The sequence below is a fragment of the Oryx dammah genome, unplaced genomic scaffold, assembly GCF_014754425.2.
Source record: "Oryx dammah isolate SB20612 unplaced genomic scaffold, SCBI_Odam_1.1 HiC_scaffold_17, whole genome shotgun sequence".
NCBI classification, from domain to species: domain Eukaryota; kingdom Metazoa; phylum Chordata; class Mammalia; order Artiodactyla; family Bovidae; genus Oryx; species Oryx dammah.
The window spans coordinates 63,173,247-63,200,167 of record NW_024070201.1 but is presented as its reverse complement, the minus strand read 5'-3'; the positions used below and the strand labels follow the sequence as shown (position 1 = coordinate 63,200,167).

General features: G+C 37.2%; 1 protein-coding gene across 1 annotated transcript in view; it reads right to left on the bottom strand.

The window, feature by feature from the left end:
* Positions 1 to 2,449: 2,449 nt before the first annotated feature.
* Positions 2,450 to 26,921, bottom strand: part of PDHX (pyruvate dehydrogenase complex component X) — a 73,384-nt gene continuing 48,912 nt past the window's right edge. Inside the window, exons 6-11 of the mRNA XM_040259000.1 lie at positions 20,312 to 20,486; positions 18,594 to 18,741; positions 14,402 to 14,460; positions 12,595 to 12,753; positions 6,099 to 6,163; positions 2,450 to 3,505 (exon numbers count right to left, since the gene is read on the bottom strand). Of these exons, the coding sequence (XP_040114934.1) occupies positions 3,247 to 3,505; positions 6,099 to 6,163; positions 12,595 to 12,753; positions 14,402 to 14,460; positions 18,594 to 18,741; positions 20,312 to 20,486 (865 nt within the window). The 3' untranslated portion in view covers positions 2,450 to 3,246. The remainder of the gene's footprint in view (positions 3,506 to 6,098; positions 6,164 to 12,594; positions 12,754 to 14,401; positions 14,461 to 18,593; positions 18,742 to 20,311; positions 20,487 to 26,921) is intronic.

Below are 26,921 nucleotides of genomic sequence, written 5' to 3'. Positions count from 1 at the left end.
TTGAAAGTGATTCTACACTGTTACTTCCTTTTCCAAAAGTCAACAAGTCACATTTAAAATGGTTAATTCTAAAAAAAAAAAATAAATTAAAAAAAAAAAAAAATAAAATGGTTAATTCTTACCTGCAACACACTTCATTGTTTTATCTCATCACTTCACTTGACCATGATGCAATGTGTAATGAGGATACATTTTCCTTGAAAACTAAGAACTGTTATTTTTATTTTTCTCCCATACTCTCAGTATAATACATTAACTCACAGCACCACCTATCTTTAAATAAAGGCTAGGAAACCAGTTTTACTTTTAGCATGATGCCCAAATATCTGGCCTTTACAATTTACTGTGAAATTAAGTCCAAAATGCCAAAAGGAAAAAAAAAAAAAATCTAAAAGCAGACGTTCCATCTGATATGTACACTCAGACCAGCACATATCAATTTCTCAGCAATGTTTCAAGAAAGTCTGGCCAGCAGCATACTAAAGATTTTAATCTGCCAGAAAACAGTCAGTGAGCAAACTGTGCCTGAAAATGTTAAGTACAAGTTGCAGTCAGGGAGAAGCAGGGCCATTTTGACTTATCAATTCTAATATTCACTGATATTTTCATGCCCAAGTGTTAACTGGAATATGTGTTGTCTTTCCCTTAGCAGTCTGCTCAACATTTTGGTCATTTCCCTTATTTAAATTAGAAAGGAAAACAAAACAAAACACGTATAAAGTTTCATTTTCACATCCTGTCAGTACTATAAATAAATTTAAAATGTGGAAGATAGCCTGCTCATACAGCACACAGTTCATTCTCTGTAACCATCCCAATCAAGGACACCATGCTGCTGCCGCTGCTGCTGCTAAGTCGCTTCAGTCGTGTTCGACTCCGTGCGACCCCATAGACAGCAGCCCGCCAGGCTCCCACGTCCCTGGGATTCTCCAGGCAGGAACACTGGAGTGGGTTGCCATTGCCTTCTCCAATGCATGAAAGTGAAAAGTGAAAGTGAAGCCGCTCAGTCTCGTCCGACTCTTAGCGACCCCATGGACTGTAGCCTACCAGGCTCCACAGTCCATGGGATTTTCCAGGCAAGAGTACTGGAGTGGGGTGCCATCGTTTTCTCTGTAAGGACACCACACCTCTTTCTCAAATCAGTGTTATTTCTTGACCCTTCCATAAACCTAGGCAGTATAGATATATTAGAGAAAACAGTTAGTCAGAATGAATGACCATCTATACCAACAGCTGAGAACTCAAGCCATGAGAAGCAACTGATTATAGGAAAAGTTTGGCTGTGATGTCCATGAAGAATTAAGATGTCTTGAATTTATGGAGCATCTCTCCTGTGGAAGGCAGGACAGCTCTGAAAGGCAGGCGGGGCTAAGTATCATCACCCACTTCACCTGCCAGGAAACAGATGTGACTACAGATCAGTGTAGTGGCTACTAATCAGACATGACTACAGAAGAGTGTTCATCCATTGGCAAAGCAAAACTCTAGGCCAAGGGTCACTTATGGCTGCCTCATGCTCTATTCTTCAGACATAAAAATTAGAAGAAAAAAAATTTTTTTCAGTTAAAATGAACTGAAAATAATGTGACTTATGAAAGTTATTTTGAAAACAGCATTTGCTTACTATTTTTAGTATAACTGTTAATATGACAAAAGTTTTAAAGATTATTTTTAAAGAACGGCTGAGTAACTGGATTAAGCATCTTAGCAACTGATACATTGGGGCTCTAATTACTTTAGAAAGCTCTTTTGTTATAGCATAAGTAGTTCATCACATCATAACATACAACTTATACCACAAGTAACTGGTAGTCACTGGTAAATTAAATCCATCCAATTCCAGTTATAGTTAAGTTTGTCAACTGTAGCAGAGTTGTTAAAAGAAGTTCTTCTAACCTTTACAAGAAGTAGTCAAACTTTCATATTACCAATGGAATAAAAAGGATAGTTCTCACCTGCTTGACAGGTCTTCTCTTCTACTCTTTCTGAAGTTTTACATTCCACATCCATTATTTTCCTAATGTCATATGTAGGTGACCCCAGAACAACATGAGTTTGAACTGTGCATGTCCACTTAACACATGGAATTTTTTCAGTAAGTACCTACTATAACCCAATCCCCATTTGGTTGAATTCCCGGATGCAGAAGCAGGGATATGAGGATCGACTGTAAACTTAAACACAGATTTTCAACTACATGGGCCACCATTACCTACCTTGAGTTGTTCAAGGGTTAACTGTAATTTTAAATTTCTTCTCTCCTTCTGTAGGATCTCACTGAAGCTGTTCCAGGGAAATTATTAATCTATTTCAAGGTACTAAACTTCTGTGCCCTAATATTTAAAATACAATAGAAATTTTTATATTTTCTTATAGTTTATTGCACAATATAAACTTGATTAAAATGTATTAACAACACATTGTGTTCAAATAACACTAAATTAAAATGTTTGGCAGGAAACTGCATGATTTATTTTAATATATTCCAACTCAGTATGAAGGTAAGCGAGCAGTTTATTTCTGAAGTTTTAGATATTTTAACTATAATTCATTATCAAAACAAATATTTTGGTCTCTTTTTTCTTCTTTAATTTTTAAAAAAATTCTTCTTCTTTAAGTTCACAGTGTCATGGAAGTGTAAAATAAGACTGATAAAAACCACTTTAAAACATATGGCTTTATATACATAAAAAATTCAATAATGTTGCCACAACCCCTAACACAGTGTGATTCTGTTTACTAGTATCCAGAATAAACTTCTGTACATATTAAATTGTTCAAGTATATCTAGAGCAGTGCTTGTAAAAGTGAGGTCCCACTGCTATAATAATGGGTATCTCTTTGAAGACCACTTCTAATTCCAACACAAGGTAGAGTTCTAAAATTTTTTGATTTTACAGTTTATCATACATCCTCAAATATCCTAAAATGCTCCACTGAGCCAAACATCTAATTTAATTTACATCTAGTCTAACATCCCTTTAGTACAGCACCAGTGGTTAAACTAAAAATGCATCTGACTAACCAAATGTTCTCATTCTTCTATTAGCTACAGTTTATTATTTACTTCCATAACATCAAATCCAAATGAAAATGAAGAAATGCAGGTCAAACTCTTTCACCTTAAATAAATACACATTTCATCCACTTCATACTTAAATACCTAATTGTTTTCCTATAGTGTATGTTTCTCAGTAACAGCAATACAATTAGCTAAGCCAAAGACCAACTTCTCGTCTTTGAGGATCAGGCAAGACGGAGAGGATTCTCCAGGTTTGCTTTAAAACTTTCCAGAAACCTGGTGGCCAGTTCATCGTCTACCACCCGGCTGTCACTGGACATGGTGACCGTTATGAGCTGACGCTGCTGCAGCTGGGCATTCCCCTCTTCATCTTGAGTGAGCTTCAGCACAGGTCGGAATCTCCCTACCGCCAAAATGCAGGCCTGAGGAGGGTTGATCACGGCAGTAAATTCATCGATGCCAAACATCCCCAAGTTGGAAATACTAGGGGAAAACAAAAAGCTCTGAAGGTGGTATGTCTTTAACCAAAGCACCCTTTCCCTGAGTCATACATTTTTACTTTACTGAAAAACTGTGCCCAGTTACTCAAAGACCAAAGACAAAGAATACCATTTACTATAGTATCAAAAAGAAAGCAAGTAACAACACACAAATACTGTATCTAATATAAACATATATTCAGCACTGAACTGTAAGCCCCAGGCAGAGAAGTATGGCAAGAAAAAAAATAGAAAGAAAAAAAGAACTAGAAGAGTATAAGGGTTAGAAAAAAGAAATAAAACTTTGTTTGAAGATGAACTGACTGTGTACAAAGAAAATCTAAGCATCTACAGATAAGAGAGTAAGATAAGTGAATTTAGCTAAACCACTAGATAAGTCAGTGTAAAAATTTGTATCTATATACAAGTTGCTTTCATTAGAAAAAATTAATACAATACCATTTATAATAGTATAAAAAAATCTAAATCTAATAAAACATATATCTGATCCCTAAACAAAAAATTGCAAAATACAGCTGAAAGAAATCAAAGAACTAAGTAAACACTGGTATATTCCACGTTCATTCACAAGAAGACTCAATGCTATAAGGATGTCAATTCTCCTTAAACTTAAATCGATCAAACAATTCAATGCAATCCCAACAAAAATCCCAGCAAGGTCACTGCATGTGTGTATGAAAAAAAGACAAGCTGATTTAAATTTTTATTTGGAAATACAAAGCCAGGAAAGACAATCTTGATGGTGAACAAAACTGGAAGACTTTCACTGTCACAGATCAAAAATTACAGTTAGCTTGCATTAAGCAAGCAAAGGACAAACAGACTAACTGAAAAGGAGAGAGAATACAGAAAAGAACCAAACATGGTTCCCTTCTCAATGCTATAGAGTAGTAATGGTTTCAATAACTGACATTTAGTCAATTAATTATCCACATAGGGAAAAAAAGAGAACTTTGACCTTTACCTCCATATCACAGACAAAATCTGATTTCAGATAGATAGTAATCCATGTGTGAGAAATTCTAAAGCTCACACAGAAGAATAAAACTTCATGACTCTGGGATAGACAATAATTCCTAGCAGGAAAAAAAAAAAAAAAAGAGTACTAACAACAAAGAAAAATACTGATAAATAGGATTTTAGAAACTCAGAACTTCTGTTCATTAAAAAACACCATCAGGAAAGTTTCAAAGGCAAGGTACAAAGTGGGAAAAGTATTTGAAATAATATATATCCTAAAAAGTCTGTGTCTCAGGAAAAAGAAACTCCTATAAAACATTTTAAAAAACAGACACAAACTTTAGCAGGTGTTTTACCTGATAAGTAACCAGATACCCAAAGGGCTGACAGATAAATGAAGACAGTATTCAACATCATTAATTTTCATTTCCCTTGGGCTTCCCAGGTGGTATCAGTGGTAAAGAACCTGCCTGCCAAAGCAGGAGATGTATGAGACACAGGTTCGATCCCTGGGTCGGAAAGATTCCCTGGAGGAGGGAATGGCAACCCACTCCAGTATTCTTGCCTGGAGAATCCCTTGGACAGAGGAGCCTGGTGGGCTACAACCCCAAGACTGACTAAAACCTAACAATAGCAAGAGTTAACAAGAATATGAAGCCACAGAAATTCTCATACACTGTTGATGGAAGCAAAAAATGGTAGAACCATTTTGAAAAGCTATCTGCCAGAATCTACTAAAGACATAAACCCAGCAATTCTACTTTCAGGTTTATACAAAAACAATACATACATATAGTCACCATAAGACACTGACAGAAATGTTCATGCACCAGCATTTGTTAAGAGCACTAAACTGTGAACCACACAAATGCCCAGCAACAGTGAGACGGACACTAGCATATTTACGCAGAATACTGGAAAATGCTACAGTGCAATAATGAGCAAATGACTTTCACACAACATAGCTCATCTCACAGACATTAATGCTGAACGGAAGAAGTCAGACACTGAAGAATATGTATTTATATAAAGATCAACACTGGCAAAACAAAAACGCTGGTAATAACTTTCAGAATTGTGGTTACCCTCTAGGGGGTCAGAATTAGGAGGGATAAAGGGAGGCTTATGGCATGGGGGTGATGTTCATCAGCTTGCTTTGGTCGGTTACACAGATTTCTTCACTTTGTAAAACATTCCAGCTACATTCAGTGTACTTTACTGTGTGTAAGTTACACTTACACAAGAATAGAGCTGATGATAACTCAAGAGTCAGAGTGTTAATATTTTACCCCAAGGGACCTAACCCCAAGGAACCTTAAAATAAATCACAAGTAGAAAAAAATAGTTGAGTTTTATAAACCTACTTACTATATGTCAGAACCTGAATGTCATTCTATGAACATCTGAGTGGGCTAACCAACTAACCCTAATGGCTTTCTACTAGCTTTGATATGAAAGCCTAACTAGTCTGAAGAACATTTTCACATATTCTCTTGTCTAAAGTATATTTAGCTTAAATTTTTAAAAACAGTTTCAGAAAATAAAACAGGTTGACAAGTACTTTATAAATCTTCTGTCTGTTTCATGCTACCAATAATTAAGAGTTTAAATTTTACCTAAAAGATCCTCCTTGGTATTCTTCAGGTAACAATTTTCCATCTCTGGCTTTCTTTGATAGAGCCTGAGAAAAATATAAACAGAGCATGATAACCAACACTACATTATATAGCTGATTTTGTCACTTTAAATATTTTTATAGGGTACACTCTCATCTTTGATAGGCCTTGACTTTATAAGAGAGTATACATACATATGCATGTACATATACATTTTAAAATTATATATATATAATTTTCTCTAACACACTTAAAAATGAGTAAGTTAGAGCACAGTTAATCCAAGAAGCTATAAATCTGTGAATCAAAACTCTAGAAAAATCATTTCCCTTTAAAAACTGTTCAAATATTGGAATTATCTTGTATACCATGCAGAATGTTTCAGTGTTCTTTATATATACAATGCAATTTTCTGCTTTGCCTATAAGCTTTTTTTCTTGCAAGACAAAGTATGAGAAGAGCCCTTTTTGTTAATTTAGTACCTTTTAAATAAATTATTCAGTGGCAACAGTCTCACAACCAGCACAACTTTCATCTTTCAGCATTTGCTTCTCTTTCACCCATAACAAACTAATTTCAAATAGTTGTTAAAAAAAAACCCAGAATTTTATATTTACTTCATAAAATTATAAGCAGCTTCAGTGTTGTCATTCTTTATAACTGATTTTTTAAATGTCTGTTTAACATTCTAAAGATTGCACCTGCCACAATTCAGTCATTTTCCTAGTGGTGTAATTTGGTTAATTTGTTTCTTTTGAATTATTTCACATGATTTCTCAGAAGTGGAATTACAAAGCCCTAGAAAATGGACTTTTTGTTGTTTTTGATCCTATAGCTAAAGCATTTCCTGAATGACCTAGTCTATGCTGCTACAAGGGATGTAAAAATGTAGTCATTTCATATCACCCTAAAGCTGAGGTCTAAAAACGTACAGAGGGACAGACAGATAATACTCTGAAAGTGAAAAGCAGTTGAATTATTCTCTACTTGTACTTGCAATTAACCATACTTCTCTTCAATGCTTCAAAAGCAAGGGGACAGAGACTGAATCATTACATATGAATAATAAAGAATTATTTTAGAGAGCAGGGATAAATGAAGCTATTGTCACTGGGTAGATGATACAAATCTAGGGCTTATTCAATATGATGTATTATATAGATAACAAAGATACATTTACAATTACCACTGATCGCGATTTAATTTTAAATCATAGACGATTCAATTTTTGAAAAATAAAACATTCTGTAAAAACCTAAAAATGATCTCAACACATCATTGCGACTTACTGCCAAACGCATCAATTACAGGTTTATGTTATTAGTACACAGTCACTTACAAAACTATATAGATCCGGAACGAAAATTAAGAGATGAATTTAGACTTGTACTTGGAATATCACAAATAGAACAATCGGCAAATGCATTTTTTTCCTGCCTTAAGCAATATAACTTCACATGATCTGAACAACAAGCACATATCATATGAACTTTAAAAGCTTTTCTCTAAAGGCAGATGATCACAACACATCCTGATAAGTTACCAGGCTAAAAGAAATAAAAAACACTTATTATTAAAAAAAAAATAAAACAGACTGCAAGCATACATAATGTACTTTTAAAAAATCTGTATAAACCCAAAACATATCAGTAGGATATTCATGTCAATGAACTCAAGAGAGCATGGAGTAAGGATAGATTCTGATGAGTATCACTGGTTCTAAAAGTAAATAATCCTCATTGGTATTTCCTGGTAATGTGAACTTAAAAATCAAAGCACATGTTCCCCGAACCATCCAGTTGACGGGACATAATACAAGCTAACTAGCAACTATTTCTAAAATTACCTCGTGCATGCATGCTAATTCATTTCAGTCATGTCCGATTCTTTGTGACCCTATGGATCGTAGCCCACCAGGCTCCTCTGTCCATGCGGATTCTCCTGGCAAGAATACTGGAGTGGGTTGCCATGCTCTCCTTCAGGGAATATTCCCAACTCAGGGATCGAACCCGTGTCTCCTGCATTGCAGGCAGATTCTTTACTGCTAAGCAACCAGGGAAGCCCAAAATATATCACATGCCTTACTAATTCATTCAAAAAATTTATTGGCTACTAATGAGAAATGCTGGACTGGAAGAAACACAAGCTGGAATCAAGATTGCCGGGAGAAATATCAATAACCAGGAGAAATATCAATATCATATCATGTCAGATATGCAGATGACACCACCCTTATGGCAGAAAGTGAAGAGGAACTAAAATGCCTCTTGATGAAAGTGAAAGAGGAGAGTGAAAAAGTTGGCTTAAAGCTCAACATTCAGAAAAAGAAGATCATGGCATCTGGTCCCATCACTTCATGGGAAATAGATGGGGAAATGGTGGAAACAGTGTCAAACTTTATTTTTTAGGGCTCCAAAATCACTGCAGATGGTGACTGCAGCCATGAAATTAAAAGACGCTTACTCCTTGGAAGAAAAGTTATGACCAACCTAGATAGTATATTCAAAAGCAGAGACACTACTTTGCCGACTAAGGTCCATCTAGTCAAGGCTATGGTTTTTCCAGTAGTCATGTATGGATGTGAGAGTTGGACTGTGAAGAAGGCTGAGCGCTGAAGAATTGATGCTTTTGAACTGTGGTGTTGGAGAAGACTCTTGAGAGTCCCTTGGACTGCAAGGAAATCCAACCAGTCCATTCTAAAGGAGATCAACCCTGGGATTTCTTTGCAAGGAATGATGGTAAAGCTGAAACTCCAGTACTTTGGCCACCTCATGTGAAGAGTTGACTCATTGGAAAAGACTTTGATGCTGGGAGGGATTGGGGGCAGGAAGAGAAGGGGATGACAGAGGATTAGATGGCTGGATGGCATCACGGACTCGATGGACATGAGTCTGAGTGAACTCCAGGAGTTGGTGATGGACAGGGAGGCCTGGTGTGCTGCGATTCATGGGGTTGCAAAGAGTCGGACATGACTGAGCGACTGAACTGAACTGAATGGGTGAACTTTGCTTTGGTCTCTTAAAACTACTGTAATTAATGAAGAATAGCATGGAGTTTAAAGCTTGTTACTGTATTACTTTATTTAGGAAATATAAACCTGAACTTTGCTGAGGCATGCCTTTAGTCCCACACACTGACAACCTTGTGATTCTTAAGCATCAAGAAGTACTCAGAGCAGGCGTTCTTAACTTGGGAGTCCATGGATAGATATTCACAGTCTGACAAATTCCTTGAAAAACTACTTCCAACAGAATAGTTTTTATTGAAACTTTCTTTTAAATAAATTCAACTATATGAATATAGTTTAATTTAAATAAATTCAACTAGTTGAATATATAAATTCAACTATTCAACTGAGCAACTATTATCTTCTAAGTACCATCCAGAATTAGATATATGGCAATGAACAAGACAGTCAACATCAGAGTGTCAGGAACATAGAGGGGTCGATAAATAAATAAACAAGGTAAATTCAAAGACTTATAAACCATACGAAGACAATAAACAGGGTAATTGTTTATTCAGGAACCTACTTTAGCTATGGAAGCCACAGAAGGCCTAAGAAAGTGGCATTTGAACTGAGAAATGCCTGGGTTTAAACAAACAACTTCTAGTGCTTTCTAGATGCAACACTGTGGGTAAATTTCTTAAAAGTGCTAAATCTCACATGTACCCCAATGTTCATCGTAGCACTGTTTATAATAGCCAGGACATGGAAACAACCTAGATGTCCATCAGCAGATGAATGGATAAGAAAGCTGTGATACATATACACAATAGAGTATTACTCAGCCATTAAAAAGAATACATTTGAATCAGTTCTAATGAGATGGATGAAACTGGAGCCGATTATACAGAATGAAGTAAGCCAGAAAGAAAAACACCAATACAGTATACTGACACATATATACCGAATTTAGAAAGATGGTAATGATGACCCTGTATGCGAGACAGCAAAAGAGACACAGATGTATAGAACGGACTTTTGGACTCTGTGGGAGAGGAAGAGGGTGGGATGATTTGGGAGAATGGCATTGAAACATGTATACTATCATGTAAGAAACGAAGTGCCAGTCTATGTTCGATACAGGATACAGGATGCTTGGGGCTGGTGCATGGGGATGATCCAGAGAGATGATATGGGGTGGAAGGTGGGAGGGGGATTCAGGATTGGGAGCTTGGATACACCCATGGTGGATTGATGTCAATGTATGGCAAAACCAATACAGTATTATAAAGTAAAATAAAGTAAAAATAAAATTTAAAAAAAATTAATAATAAAAAAAAAAGACCACATTCACAAAAAGCCCAAAAAAAAAAAAAAAAAAAAAAGTGCTAAATCTCAGTTTCTTCAATTTGAAGTTAAGGTTCCAACTATGATATAAAGCTATTAAGATTGAGTGAAGCGCTTAGCCTACTGTCTGGTACATTATAAGATAAGATAAGGAAGTGAAAGTCGCTCAGTTGTGTCCAACTCTTAGAGACCCCACGGACTATACAATCCATGGAATTTTCCAGGCCAGAATACTGGAGTGGGTAGCCTATCCCTTCTCCAGGGGATATTCCTGACCCAGGAATCAACCTGGGGTCTCCTGCACTGCAGGCGGATTCTTTACCAACTGAGCTATGAGGGAAGCCCTGCTGCTACTGCTGCTGCTAAGTCACTTCAGTCGTGTCCGACTCTGTGACCCCACGGCAGCCCTAGTGGAGTGTTAATCACCGACCTTGAAGCGGGAGGGAGGCAGGCAGAATGGGAAGCTCAGACAAGCAGCCAGAGCAAACAGACCCAGGAGCTGCTAGGAGTTACAGGAAACGCCCAAGGACCACCAGAGGCCCTGGGACAGTTCCAAGGGCTGGGAGGGCCCTTCCCACTGCTGGCAGGCAGGTGACACTGCCTCCTAACCACCTCAACCTAGTTTCTTTTAGTATGCAATGAACAGCGAATGCTAACATAGCTGCTTTAAGAATCATATTATAGGACTAAAATTGATAAACTGGTTAGAATCAAAGAAATCTCCCCATAACAGTTAATTTTTAACTCTATAGTTAAAGGAAATTCTAATTCTACTGTTTAATCTCATAGGAATGTCACAAAAACACTAAAATTACATGTATTTCACTGCTGCTGGAAAACTGTTCATGAAAAAAAGGTGTGCAGCATCTAAGTAATCCAACCTTTGTTACTTTAACTTTTGAATACCACCTTTCAATTTTTAAAAAATTCCTTTTTTATATATAAAAACACTCTGCACATCTTTCCAAAGAGGAGAGAACAAAGATCTAAGTACGCAAATTCCACTAAGGTCACCTTTAATTATATTTATCTCTAAGATCCAAGACTATGCATTTAAAATTAGATTACCTTCCATTCACTGGGGCTTCACTGGTAGCTCAGCTGGTCAAGAATCTGCCTGCAATGCAGGAGAGCACTGTCCAAGTCCTGGGCTGGGGAGATCTGCTAGAGAAGGGACAGGCTACCCACTCCAGTATTCTTGGGCTTCTCTGGTGGCTCAGCTGGTAAAGAACCTGTCTGCACTACAGGAGATCTGGGTTCCATCCTTGGGTTGGGAAAATCCCCTGGATAAGGGAAAGGCTACCTACTCTAGGATTCTGGCCTGGAGAATTCCATGGATGTTGCAGAGTTGGACATGGCTGAGCAACTTACACTTTCCATTCATTTATTTATCTGGGCTAAGTAGGTCTACATATTTATACAGCTCCATAAAGAAGTCTTATATTCTACTTTTTAATCCCCCTTATAACTTGTTTTACACACACACACACACACATATACATATATCTCAGGTCCTTGATAAATCACTTATCTAAGAATCACTTATCTAAATGAATCTGAAATTTTCAAAGGTAACACTTCAAGACCTGGGATACTTCTGCCAAAAATTACCCTGGGGAATTAATCAAGGCTGTCAAAGCTGACCTATTGTGTATGTTCCTTGCCTATTCAATGCAGTAATTTTGGTGAGAGCTGATTCTTCCATATTAGAGCCCAGGGGAAAAAACAAAAATTTTGCTTCTGGAATACTAAGTACTTTCAGTGGTCTCAACCCTAGAGAGGAAATGAATAAACTTTTAAGAATAAACTCCTGTGAAAAGTGAGCACTTTAATAAAAATATAGTTTCAGCTTTAACTTTAAAATCTATCTAAAATATTATATTTAGGGTCAAATTATGGACTTTGGGAAATAAAGCAGTCATCTGTAGCTTGAATGCAGCTGGCCCTAAACATGCATGTTATTTCTGAATGTTTGAATGCAAAATAATCTTAAAATGGGTTGTATTTGGATCAAAACTTAAAAACATGTATACATCATCGATAATCATTTCAAAATACCAAAAATCTCTTTCTCTCTCTCTCTCTCACACACACACACACACACACACACATATCTATCTCACAGTGTGACTGGATCATGTCAAGTCTTTCCCAGAAAGTAAATTCCAACATTTTGCAAGTATAGTCTTGCTTAAGACCTACCTTTACAGAGTCAGCAATCTCCTGTAGACCCTTAGCAGCAGCATCTTTTATGACTGGTGTAATTAGACCTCTATCTGTTGCCACAGCCACTGAAATGTCAACACAGGGCAGTTGCTTTGCACCCTCTCCATCCCAGCTTGCATTAACACTAGGCATTTGCTAGAAAGCATAAGTAGAAAAAAACATGTTATTAAAGAAGGAGCTTTAGACTAAGGTTATTAGAGAAAAATAATTAATGTCATGCATTTTTAAAAGTGAATATAGCTAGACTGAAGGAAAGAAATAAAAATTTGATTTGAAGAAAGTGGGTTGTACCTCTATATTAAATAACTTTTATGTCTGGGAAGAATAAACACACTATCTTTTTTGAAGCAAGGTTAAGGAAATTCTGATTATACATACATGTTTTGATCTCTTTATATCATGGTTAAGACAAAGGCTTTTTTTTCTTAAACCTAATTGCTGCTGCTGCTGCTGCTGTTGCTGCTGCTGCTAAGTCACTTCAGTCGTGTCCGACTCTGTGTGACCCCATAGACGGCAGCCCACCAGGCTCCCCCATCCCTGGGATTCTCTAGGCAAGAATACTGGAGTGGGTTGCCATTTCCTTCCCCAATGCACGAAAGTGAAAAGTCAAAGTGAAGTCGCTCAGTCGTGTCCGACTCTTCGCAACCCCATGGACTGCAGCCTACCAGACTCCTCTGTCCATGGGATTTTCCAGGCAAGAGTACTGGAGTGGGGTGCCACTGCCTTCTCCAAACCTAATTGCTAGGGAGTATTTAATGTTTGTGAGCCTTCCTGCCTCATATGATGACTGACGTGACTTTGAGGAAAAGAGAAGAGGGTAGAGGGGTAGTGACATTCAACCACCATTATTCCTGCAGTATAAGGGAACCTGACTTCTTAGAGTAGCCCTGGTAGATATTAGCAGACCCTTAATAAATAAATGACTTCCCTATTTAAGAGAGATTTCCTAGGCTTCATTAACATACGCTATATACTACACATGGGGCTTCGCTGGTGGCTCAGTGGTAAGGAATCTGCTTGCTCATGCAGGAGACATGGGTTTGATCCCTGGGTCGGGAAGATCCCCTGGAGAAGGAAATGGTAATGTGGCAACCCACTCCAGTATTCTTGCCTGGGAAATCCCATGGACAGAGGAGTCTGGCAGGCTACAATCCATTGGGTCACAAACAGCCAGACATGACTTAGCAACTAAAACAGCAACATATACTACATATGAGCATGTTCATATTTAATATACATACAACTACACTGAGGATGGAAAAAATGGAAGAAATTACCAAACGCCGGGAAACAGTGTGTGTTGATAATGCTGTGAACTATCACAAGAGAAAATGATGCTGAAAAATGGAAAGCAACAACTAATTTCTCTTCAAAAAATTCATCGCTTTCTGCCAAGTTACATCCAAGCTTCCCAGCATGTCATATAAGCACAGCAATCCACAGTTTGATTCCACCCAATCTCTCTAATTGCACTCCTGACCACTCTCTTAAGATGACTTTTCACTTAGGTTTCTCACAGTTATGCTATGCTCATTTCCATTTCATCACTGTTCAACTATTCATTTCAATTCTTCATCTTTCAAGGCTCAACTCTTTTATGTAACGATGCCACTATGTCCAAATAATAAAGCCCCAACCTCCAGAGGATTTTAAATTCTTCATAGATAATAATGAAATGAAAGAAGAAAATAAATCAAAACAAGTCCTCACAAATGAAGAATGTCTGGCCCAAAAAATTAGAGACTACTTTAGAAGCCAAAATTATCTGGGCTTTACTACTTACTTTAAGTGTAACAGCTGCTGCCTTGATGATAAAATCGTTTACTGATACTTTAATGTCATCTGAAAGAAAAATAAGCATATGATGGTTAATATTCAAAATAAAACTTTGAAATGAACAATTATGATTTCAAACTTAAACTATGAACTGTACTGACAAACAATGGTAAAAAAAAAAATACTACAGGTCTTTGTCTGCTTAGTTGTAAGATTTCCTTGAGTAGAAAAATTTGCATTATATGAGGTCTTAGATAAATAATATTAACCATGAATGTAAATGTTTACTCCCAGTCCTGATTACAATTCTTTTAAACTGCTCAAGTATCATACACAAGTACTTGAAAGATACATGACAACCATAATCAGAAAGAAAAAGAATCAAGTCCTGTGTCTCTAAGATAACAAATGGTCTGTCCGTCCACAGCATGTACAATCAGGAAGTTTACAAGACGATTCATTTTCTTCCAAATCCTTTTCAAGTCTGTATCCTGTGTACTCTTTATAATACACTGATTATATTAGAACAATCACCTTAAAAAAACAAGCACATATATATATATATGTATACATATATAAACACACACAGGGGCGGGGCGGGGGGATTTTCAGAAATTTCTTTTTACTAATAAGGCATGTAATGAAAAACATTTAAAATTACTATATTAAATAAGAGCTGGTTTTTAACTCAGCCAAACAGGATATAGTAAATGCCAAAGATGAAGCAATGTTGGCATGGATCCTAATGTAATGAATGATACGAGGTCTCTCACTAGTTTTATGGTGAATTCAATTAAATCAATGTTCTTCCAGTATACATAATGATTTTAAGATAAAGCTGGGGCCCCTCCCTTCCCAAAGGGCTGATCATAACAAAAGCATTGGGTTTATACCTCTGCTTTACCAGTGCGTATGAAAGTGTTGGAAAATGGAAACTATATTTGATTCTTTATTGCATGGGCTTCTAGAAAAAAGACTTTAAGATCAGTATCTAGTCATGGTATGTGGAGGATACACAAATCCAGTTACTACAGTATCATGGAATTTTACACGAACAACAGTTCATTCCAAAGGCATGCTAAGATTTCAGAAAGGGATTAAATGTATTACCATAAACCGAAGTACTGCCAAACTGTCACAGTAACTGTCAGCTGCTTTTCTAATACACAGCTCTTATAATTCAGATTTCCAGAACTACAGACATCTTTGTTTAAAATTCCTTTAGGAGCAGAAAAATAAATGGATTTCCAGTGCTGAGAGACTTTTATCAACTCACTGTGCTTATCTCTCAAGTATCTCAGCATCCTTCTCACCTGACCTACTTCCCAAATCACCTACCAGCTGATGCTTTCCAAATCTAGGGCCCTAGGGGGCAGTCCTCACCTGATTTCCCACCCTCATCATACCCCTATATTTGACCACTTTCTTCATCTTGAAACACATTCTCTTTCTGCTATCTGTGTTACAGACTCTCCTGGTTTTATTCCACAATCTGCTCACTCTCTTTCAGTCAGGTACCATTTATATGACAATGATTCCTTCAAGTTTTATCTTAAATCCTTTTGTATCTCGAGTTTCATCTCAAACACACATTTTCTCGCATGACATTTTCACTTATGTTTCTGATAGGCATCCCAAAGCTAGTATTTGGAAAGAAGATGTTTTCCCCAAATTCCTTTCAAACATATAGAAAGGATACCATTGCTAACATTTTATTAAGAACAGAGTAGGACATAACTGTGGAAAATTCTTAAAGAGATGGGAATACCACACCACCTGATCTGCCTCTTGAGAAATCTGTATGCAGGTCAAGAAACAACAGTTAGAACTGGACATGGAACAGACAGGTTCCAAACTGAGAAAGGAGTATATCAAGGCTGTACACTGTCACCCTGCTTACTTAACTTGTTTGCAGAGTACATCATGTGAAAATCCGGATGTTTGAAACAAAATGGAATCAAGATTGCTGGGAGAAATATCAATAACCTCAGAGAAGCAGATGATACCACCCTTAGGGCAGAAAGTGAAGAACTAAAGAGGCTCTTGATGAAAGCGAAAGAGGAGAGTGAAAAGGTTGGCTTAAAACTCAACATTCAGGAAACTAAGATCATGGCATCTGGTCCCATCACTTCATGGCTAATAGATGGGGAAAAAATGGAAAACAGTGAGACTTCATTTTTGGGGGCTCCAAAATCACTGCAGATGGTGACTACGGCCATGAAATTAAGACATTTGCTTCTTGGAAGAAAAGCTATGACCAACCTAAACAGCATATTAAAAAGCAGAGACATTACTTTGCCAATAAACATCCATCTAGTCAAAGCTATGGTTTTTCTAGTAATCATGTATGGATGTGAGAGTTGGACTATAAAGAAAGCTGAGTGCCGAAGAATTGATGCTTTTGAACTGCGGTGTTGGAAAAGACTCTTGAGAGTCCCTTGGACTGCAAGGAGGTCCAACCAGTCCATCCTAAAGGAAATCAGTCCTGAATATTCACTGGAAGGACTGATGCTGAAATTCCAATACTTTGGCCACCTGATGTGAAGAACTGACGCATTCGAAAAGACCCTGATGCTGGGAAAGACTGAAGGCAGGAGAAGAGGAAGACAGAGGGTGAGATGGTTGGATGGCATCACCGACTCAATGAACATGAGTCTGAGTAAACGCCAGGAGCCAGTGATGGACAGGGAGGCCTGACGTGCTACAGTCCACAGGGTCGCAAAGAGTCAGATCCTACTGAGCAACTGAACTGAACTGAGTAGGACATATACTGTGAGGGAATATCAAATACTCTCGTTTGCATATTGTTACAAAACAGTGTGAAACATGCTTACAGAATGTTATAGATTATAACCTCATATAAGAAAGAGGAGTGGAGATGCGTGGATAATGTGGGCTCTTTGAAGACTCAACAGAAAATCCCTAATTGAAAGGACAAACCAAATCTGGGCAATGCAGATGCTATATGAATCCATACCTCCACTGAAATAGCACTGCTTCCTGTCTCATGAGAGGAAGGAACTAGGAAAATTATTGCCACAATAACCTCTACATCATACAAAACTAAGCAAGTTTGATTTGAGACCAAGGGGAGCTTCCAGAGTTAACTTTCTGACTATTGATCACACTGTCTAAAATAGCTTTCCATTTGGTTCCATGGACTGTTAGAATCTGCCAGGTGTGAAAGCCTATAGCTAAACTGATTTACCAGGCCTGCTTTCATTTAGGATGTAGAAAGCCATAAGAGAAAGCTGTGCCCATCTGAATAGGGTGAGAGGAAAAAGAAAGATCAACTACAAAATCGTAACTTTCTTGAGCCCATTAAGGAACGGAGGTTATATCTAAGCTTTAGAATTATGTCTAATATTTATAATTAGAGCTCAAAGGAGAAAAAATATGAAGCCGAAGATATAGTTACAAATAACTGTATCTAGAAGTTTTCAAATTAATTAAAGACACAAATCACAAAACAGATAAGCTAAGAGAAACCCAGACAGGATAAATGCAATAGGTCAAAAAACAAAAAGGGAAATAAAAAGCTTTAAGCACATAACAGTCATGCTGCTAAAACATCATAGGAGAACAAAGAAAGAGAATGGCAGACAATATTCTGTAAGTCAGAAGATAATGGAATGATACCTTTAAAATTACTGAAAAAACAAAATAAAAAAAACCATACCTGTTCACTTAAAATTCTACACCCAGCAAAAATATCTTTCAAAAATGAAGGAGATACACCCATGAGAATGATAGGACTGCTATCGAAAACACAGAAAATAACATCAGTTTATACTAAAAAGTTTATGTCTCTCAGCAACTTTAGTTTTAGTTGACTGGGGAGAGGAACAATACAAATTTAACACCATGAAAGTACATTTTAAATATGAACTAAAAATTAAAATGTATAAAGAAGAGTGATATTTAAGATATCTTTAAAATATTCTTAAATCAGTTTTGGATATTTTTATGTTCTAAAATGTTAAGAATTGCTTTTTGAGATATCGTTCCAATAAGTATGATGTATTCAATACTATGGAATCCATTTATTTCTTATAGGAAAAGAGAATTCTTTTCTAATACTAAAATATGCCCAGATGATGAAACTGAACTAAGAAGATACACAATGTACATTTTGTAAACACAGGATATCATAAAAGTTTAGCATGTGTATGACATTGAATAAACTCAGTTTTACTAACCTCTGACCAGGTTCTGTCTAGCTTTTAGGACAGCTCCAAGGTCACAATCAGTAGTAGCATATGCATGAGGTATAGTACTTTTAGATTCAGTTAATCTCTTGGCAATAACTCTTCTAATATTGCTAGCTGGGATTTCAGTGAATGTGCCCTGCAAAGAATGATAACGTGTCCATTAAATCATAAACAGAACTGAAAAAAACAAGCAAATAAACTGTATAACTGAAATCCGGTCTCAATGACCTAACTTAAGAAAATAAAGTTTAATACAGGAAAGCCTGTGCGCCACAACAGAGAGCCCTTGAGCTGCTATGAAGACATAACACAGCCAAAAGTGGCTGTCAGGAATAAAGACCACACTTTCTTTAAAAAAAAAAAAAAAAGGAAACATACCAAATCATAAATAATCCCCTAATGGGTGTGCTTACTGAGATATTACCTATAAGCCTGTAAGTAGCTTTTGTTAAAAACGTCACTTCTTAAAACTCAAAGCAATCAACATATCAACAACACAACTACAGGGAATTTTTACTTATTAAAATGGCATACATGAGAAAAAGATAATCCAAAATACTAACCTCCTAAATTATTTCTATTTTGGTTTGTAATTAAAAATAAAACAAATCACATGAGATCTTATTTTTAATAAGCTCATAAAGTATGAATGAGATAAGGTCTTCTTCTAACTTTACCGTTGCTTTTCAATTCTGTTCCTTGAACCTCTAACAAAAACATGATGGACCTTAAATTATGGATAATTCCTTTTTTGTTCTTCATTCTGGGGCAGGATTACAATCACTTAGGATAATAAAAGTCAAAAGTACAGCTGACTTTTTTTTTTTACAAATGCTAAGAGAATCAAACATTTTATGCTAGCGAAACACTTGATCAAATAAAATAAATACTGTTTATATACTGAAAGAATTTTAAAGTTTATATGCCAAATTCGAATAACTTATTTTTTAAAGAAATAAGATCTGATTCCTCATAAACTGTTGTATATGTAGACATGAATCATTAACATACATTTCAGAAATCTGTTTCTCATGAAACTTGTACTGGTTTTAATTCTTTCACAATAGTACATTTGAATGTATTTCTCCATCAGAAAAGGCACTGTAGCTTTATTTTTTTCAGTGCCCATTCAACTTTAAACAAACATGATTATCTTGCATTTCTTCTGACGGCAAGCAAATGACATAAAAAGCACTAAGAAGGGGAGATGGAGAGGTAAAACGGAGTAATTCGAAAACAAAAAAGGGCATGTATCCAAGAGGGAGAGAATGATGAGCTATACAATCTCTACAGGTTTTTCACTAAAACAAGGTTTTTTTTTTAACATTGTTAGTCAAAAATAAAACCTATCCACCAAAGGGAGCTGATGTCAGCTATTAATAACTAGTAGCACACCCCAGGAAAAAAGACACAGAAAGTATCATTATTATAGGGCAGACACATGGCACGCACGCTGTGGAACTTGTGGCAAATTTAAATTGAAGCATAATTCTATTGGAAGTGAGCACTGTATAAACAGATTTTGTTTACTGAAATGTGCAAAACAGCCGAAAGTGGCTGTCAGGAATAAAGACCACACTTTCTTTATTGCTTTGAGCTGCTACTAGTAACTCATGATGCACTAGTAAGAGAACCCATAAGAGTAATGGTTCTTATTTTTCTCTCAGTTAAATCTGAAAAATAAAAATCTGTTCAGATGACATTACCTCTACATTAGGTTGTCCGGGAGTGGATACAGGAGGGATCATTGGCCGGGGATAAGATGGTGTGGCTGCAGCCTGTGGGGGCAAAGGCGCTGTGGGAGTGGCTGGCAGGGCGGGGGTGGGTCTGGGTTCAGTGATCTTGCCCGTCTGTTTCAACTGGACCAGTTTGAGAGCATCCCTGGAGATAAGGGAGTTAGGTAACCATGATTAGCAATCAGGAATCCAATAAAGTTCAGAAAATGGAGGCTACATGTGAAGGGAAGATAAAGGAAATGAGTATTTTTTTGGGGGAGGGAGGTGTCTTTTGGCAGATAAGCAATTCATAAAGTATACCCTCATTCTTAATACTTGTGAAATAATTTTCACATAGCATTCACAGAGTGTTAAGCTTACTGTACATATGACTTTCATTAGGATATTTACTAAAGCACTGGAGCAAATTTGACTGTTTATGGCCAGGAAATCATACCACTTAAAATTATGCCCAAATGTTATCAGCACAATCTAATGTAATAAACCTAACCCATAAAAGCATTTAGAATGAAAAATAACTAAACAAATAACAGACTTGCTTTTGCATTATTCTGCAAAACAAAGGTGTCTTTGTTTATTAAAAGGATATACAGTTAGACTACCATGTCAAGCTCTCAATGCATTCTAAGTTATAGTGGCATAAAGTCATGTATTTCCTTATACAAAACAGCTTTTTTGAACATTTTAATCTGACAATTCAATAGTACTTAAAAATGTCCTACATTAAAAATGTTTTAAACCTATTTTTTTTAATAAAAAAGATTTTACATAATCTAAAAATGGCTTCAGGATGACACAAATCCAAAGGCAAATCATATTTCTGAAATTTCTTAAATGCAGTTAGTGATCTGGTATTATCACATGGTAGGAAGAATGTTAACTCTGAGACTGCCCAACATTGCTGTTCCTGGTGTATACACCCCACATCATCTCTCCTGAGTGTAGCTGGGCCTGTGAACATGATGGATGTCACTCCCATGATTAGGCTGCCCTTGAGGACAAAGTGATGGATTTTGTAGACATATCCATTAAGGCCCTAAATCAGTGACACTGAGTTAATCAAAAGGCAACCTATCCACGGTTCAGTCTTTAAAAGGAAGAGAAAATTTCTAAAAGAAGAAATCTGAATGGAGAAAAATTCTTTTCCTTGCCTTGGAGAAACAAACAGGCATTTAGGAACTGTCTATGGAGATGACCACATGGAAAAGATCTGAAGGAGGCCTCCAGGAGGTGAGAGCAATCTCTGGATGAGAGCTAGCAAATAAACAAGGGTAAGAGTTCTACTACCCAAGGACCTGAATCCTACTAACAACCATGTGAGCCTGGAAGAGGGCTCCAACCTGCAGATGAGACCCTACTCCTGGCTGACACCTTGATTTCAGTCTTGTGAGACCATGGGTCAGAACCCCAGCCATGCTGGGCCAGGATTTCTGATCCACAGCACCATCAGACAGTAAGTGGGTGTTGTTTTAAACAGCTACTAAGGTTGTTGCAATCTGTCATGCAGCAATAGAAAAGTGACACAGATAGGAATGCTCCTGCCTGGGGGACATCACGGGAGGGATCTCCCAAAGTGTACACGCACATTTTTAAGGAAGGAGAATCCATGCTTTGTATATCAGGTCCAGAAAGGGATCCATGAACTTATTATTAAGTGCAAGTAACTTACTTGCTTCAAAGTTAAAGAGTTGACATTTAAGATAAGATGTCAGACTGATAAAGAAGTTTCAAATCACCCTCGACCTTTAGGTTAGGAAAGAGGGAATAAAAGTGGAAAAATGAGCCTCCTGTGTACAGTATTGTGGTTAATTATGTAATCTTACACCACCCATGTGAGAGGATATTACTCCCTCCCTTATTTATAAATAAGTAAGTAGGTTCAAAGAGGTTAGAGCACAGGGAACTCTACTGTAATGGACTACGTGGGAGAGGAGTCTAAAAAAGGCTAGATATGTGTATATGTCTAACTGATTCACCTTGCTGTACACCTGAAACTAACACAACGTTGTAAATCCACTATACTCCAATAAAAGCTAAAACAAAAAAAAACAAACAAACAGGTTCCATTCCATTTCTAAGTTAGTACTTGTCAAGCACCTACTATTATCCTAGGTGTTGAAAATACATGGACACGTCCCATCAAGGAGTGTTATTCTATAGGAGAGTCAACACATTAATCAAGTAAACAAATGAACAGATAGCAGGTGAAGAAAATAAAGCATAGTAATGAGGTTGAAAGTCATGGGTGAGAGGAGGTGTTATTTTAAAACAGGATGGTCAGGGAAGGCCTGAAGACATATTATTTGTGTGGAGGACATGAAGGAACAAATCTCAGGAATAGCTGGGAAAAGCATGTTACGAGGCAGAGAACAGCCAAGGGCAAAGGCAGGGAAATTCGGGCTTCTAGGAACAAAGCCCAGTGTAGAAGGAGTGCAATGGACACGGCAGAGAGGCTTTACAGATGAAGCTGAAGAGGCAGGCAGCCAGGAGCTGCCAGGGCTGGGACCAAACCTTGGTTTGACCAACTCCAAAGCCTCTGTATTTTCTACTACTCTTCTAATACCTATGCAGAGGATGTCAACTAAACTAAGGCAGAGTCAGAACAAATTGTTCTCATAAGAAAAGACTAGAATAGAATGAAATAAGCCCACCTCAGACTGACAGCAATTCTGGAACTGAGGGGCCTGGGGGCTACAGACCATAGGGTTGTAAACAGTCAGACACAACTGAGTGACTGAGCATGCATGTGTGCTGGGACTGAATGAAGAAATGCTTTATCTACCTCGTCTATATATGGAGCTAAAAGTAGGACCTCCTGACAAAGGCCCTTCATCCGTCACACAAAATTAACAGGAACATAACTGGAGGCAATGCTGGTGCTCCGAGGTTGAGCCACACCATGGCGGTGATGACAGAAAGACAGTGTCCCAGGGAATGAGCTTATGTACTCTTAAGGCTTTTGACCACAAGCTTACTCCTGTTTAGAAGTTAACTTTTAATTTACCCTGATAGTTCAGTTGGTAAAGAATCCGCCTGCAATGCAGGAGACCCCGGTTCAATTTCTGGGTCAGGAAGATCCACTGGAGAAGGGATAGGCTACCCACTCCAGTATTCTTAGGCTGCCCTCGTGGCTCAGCTGGTAAAGAATCTGCCTCCAATGTGGGAAACCTGGGATCCATCCCTGGGTTGGGAAGATCCCCTGGAGAAGGAAATGGCTACCCACTCCAGTATTCTGGCCTGGAAAATTCCAAAGACTGTATAGTCCATGGGGTCGCAAAGAGTCGGACACGACTAAGTGACTTTCACTCACTTTAACTTACTTATGGTATTTATAACCAGAAGTGCCATTTTTCCAGTTGATTGTGACAATTTATAGATGAAATAAATGACTGCCCTATATTCGCTAGGGATATATGTCATGAGTCAAAACTTTGGCCACATAGATGAAAGTGTGAGCACTGATATAAAATAAGACCTTTTATTGATTTAAAAAATGCCTTTAACAAAAGATATTTTGCTTTTAAGAGTTCTTACAAGTCACAGTCTAACACTACTAGTCCCCTTTCATCACCTAAGGTAATTAAATATGTCTAACAAAATCTATTATTAATCTGGGTATTAAACTAAAGTTCAGCATCACAATGGCATATACAAAACACATTGATTTTCTCATTCAGAGATCACTAGTACACCCTCAGTAATCGGTTAAAAACAAACAAAGCAACAACAACAACAACTCGAGGAAACTAAAAAAAATCTAAAATAATGCCTAAATACATCTACTTAAAAAAAATGTTGGTCAGACTAAATAGATATACTTTTATTTCACAATCAGCATAACTATTACTTACTATTTTCATCAAGAAAAGGCAGTTTAGGTACATCTCTAGGAGTCATTAATCATAAACAAGTAGCAGAAAATAAATTCTGGCCACAGGCTCACAGTACACTTTTGTTGCTAAGTTTATACTTATATACCTCATAAAGGATGAATGTTAATCATTGGTTAATAACAGCCAATAATTCAGTTTCTGCCATGCAGAGAATTACTTTAATGCTTTCTGTCCATTAAATAATCAGTCTAAGCTTGAAGAATTAGGTGGACATTAAAAAAATTAACAGAAAAACTGATACATCACCCACTTCTGCAGAAAGGCAGAGGAAGCTTTGGGCATTCACTTAGGGTAGAACCTTCTCTACCAGATACCTTAATTCATCTGGGTGTGCTAAGAATTAGTTCTAAAAAGAAATATTACTGAAAACATATGACACGACTGTCATGCCTACTATACGGCATCTGTGACACTGTGACACGAATACAAGCATTAGCTACAGCTATGATTTAAGACACAGATACACCAAAGAAGCTAGGCTGCAGGCCAAGAATGTAAGTGTGTTCTGCCTCCAACAGCGTCCTTGGCACTTCTTTTCTTAAAATTATGTTACATCTATAGGCCAAGTCAAGTCTATGTGCTTTTGCACAATATATATTCTGGGCAATATGTCTGCTTAATGCAACATTAAAATAGCAACCATGACACTTTGATTTTCTTCATAAACACAATGGATCAGAAGTAACTCTCTCTTTTCTCTTCTACTTGAATTTTTAGCTGACAACGTAAGGAGAAAGGATGCACCTCAACAATGTGTAGCCTGCAATTTCTCAGTCTTACCACAGGTAAACCTTTCTGTAGATGACATGAAGACAAATTTTTTTCCAAAGCTCACCTCAGTGTTTAACTCAAAACGTAGGCATCTTTAGTGGTATAGAAGCATGCTTTAAGGATCCATTTTTCTCATAAAATCTTTTGTAATATGTCACAGTTTGAAGACTGAAGGTTTTGACTCTCTTATGGTAGAGGTTTAAAGAATAAGGGCAGGGAAAGGATCAGGTAACAAGACAAAGATGGCAAAGATATCAAAAACATAACTCTGCAACAGTGCTTCCTTTAGGGTACCCAATAAGATAACACCATTCTGTCCTCCTTAGGAAATGTTAGACCTACTATGATGACTTTCAACTTGGGTTTAAAAAAGATCTTTATTCATCATTTATGTATTAAGCACATACGGAGAGAAGGGAAAGAAGAAAATTCTACTTCTTTACCCCACTGCTCTCACACCACTGCTCTGCCCTCTAAGCTTCAAGAGCCTTTTCTCAGATCCCTTCCTCCTTGACTCACATACATCTCCTAGATACCTTCCAACAAAGAAATTTGTGCCTTTTAAAATGTTTTCCTATTTATTATCTCAGTCATAACTTTATCAGTTTATTATCAAACTTATATCTCTAGTTCTGAACTGTCTCCAGAGACGCATCTTCACCTCAATGACCCTGATATCTGCAATCTGGCTTGTTGGCACTGACAATAAGCTTCAAACCAAACACATTATTCATCAGTTACTCCATCAAGACAAGTGGTTCCACCAATCCCTTGTTTCATGGGGCCAAGACATCACCTGGCCCAGGATCCTAAGTACACACCTTGAGTTGCTGCTCTCCTGCTCCATTCTCAACAGATTTCTGGATTTTCTCCTTGTAATGCTGTCTCCATCATTTACATTCTCACCCGTGGTGAGGTACTCATTCTCTCCTACCTGGACTATTTTATGAGCCTCTTATCTCCTTACCTCAAGTCTTCTTCTGCTCCAATGTATCTTTTACAAACTTGCAAAATTGATTTTTCTATGGTACACCTATTATTATTTGGCATTTCATCAAGTCTTCAACAATTAATGAATTACATATAGACTCTTTATCTTCTTCAGATATATAGGTAAGTGTATCATGTTATAAAGAAAGCTGTTTTGACCCATTTTTACAGAGACTTTTTATTATTAAGGTATAGGTTGGTAGAAGATTAACAAAATTAACATACAAGTAGAAGGCAATGGCACCCCACTCCAGTACTCTTGCCTGGAAAATCCCATGGACGGAGGAGCCTGGTAGGCTGCAGTCCATGGGGTCGCTAAGAGTTGGACACGACTGAGCGACTTCACTTTCACTTTCACTTTCATGCACTGGAGAAGGAAATGGCAACCCACTGCAGTGTTCTTGCCTGGAGAATCCCAGGGACGGGGGAGCACGGAGTTGGACATGAATGAAGCAACTTAGCAGTAGCAGTAGATGTTAAATAAGGATTGATGTGGGCAACAACCTAGGCTTAACTACCTATCAGGATTCTTTATTTTAATTTTTAATGCTTAAGTGAAACTTGTAAGTTGTTTAACTAATGATTGACTGCTGCCTTTCAGCCAGGGGTCAGAATAGCTGATTTCCACCTCATGTGAATATGGCACAAACTTCACATTGTGTGCTTTAGAAACAAATCAGTAAGGCTGAAGTACAGATAACAGGATATTTGAAAATTAAAGCTATACTACTTTCATTAAAAGAAATATTCATCAATAAACCAGTGCTTTAATGGGAAGTAAAATAATCCAATGAAAAGAAAGGAAAGTCACCTGGTCAGGCATTGCCACTTAATAATTTAATAACTTTGCTCTATCTCAACTTGTAAAAATTTTAGCCAACATTACTGATCACTTCTTATCAACATTAGATAAACTGGGAAGAGTT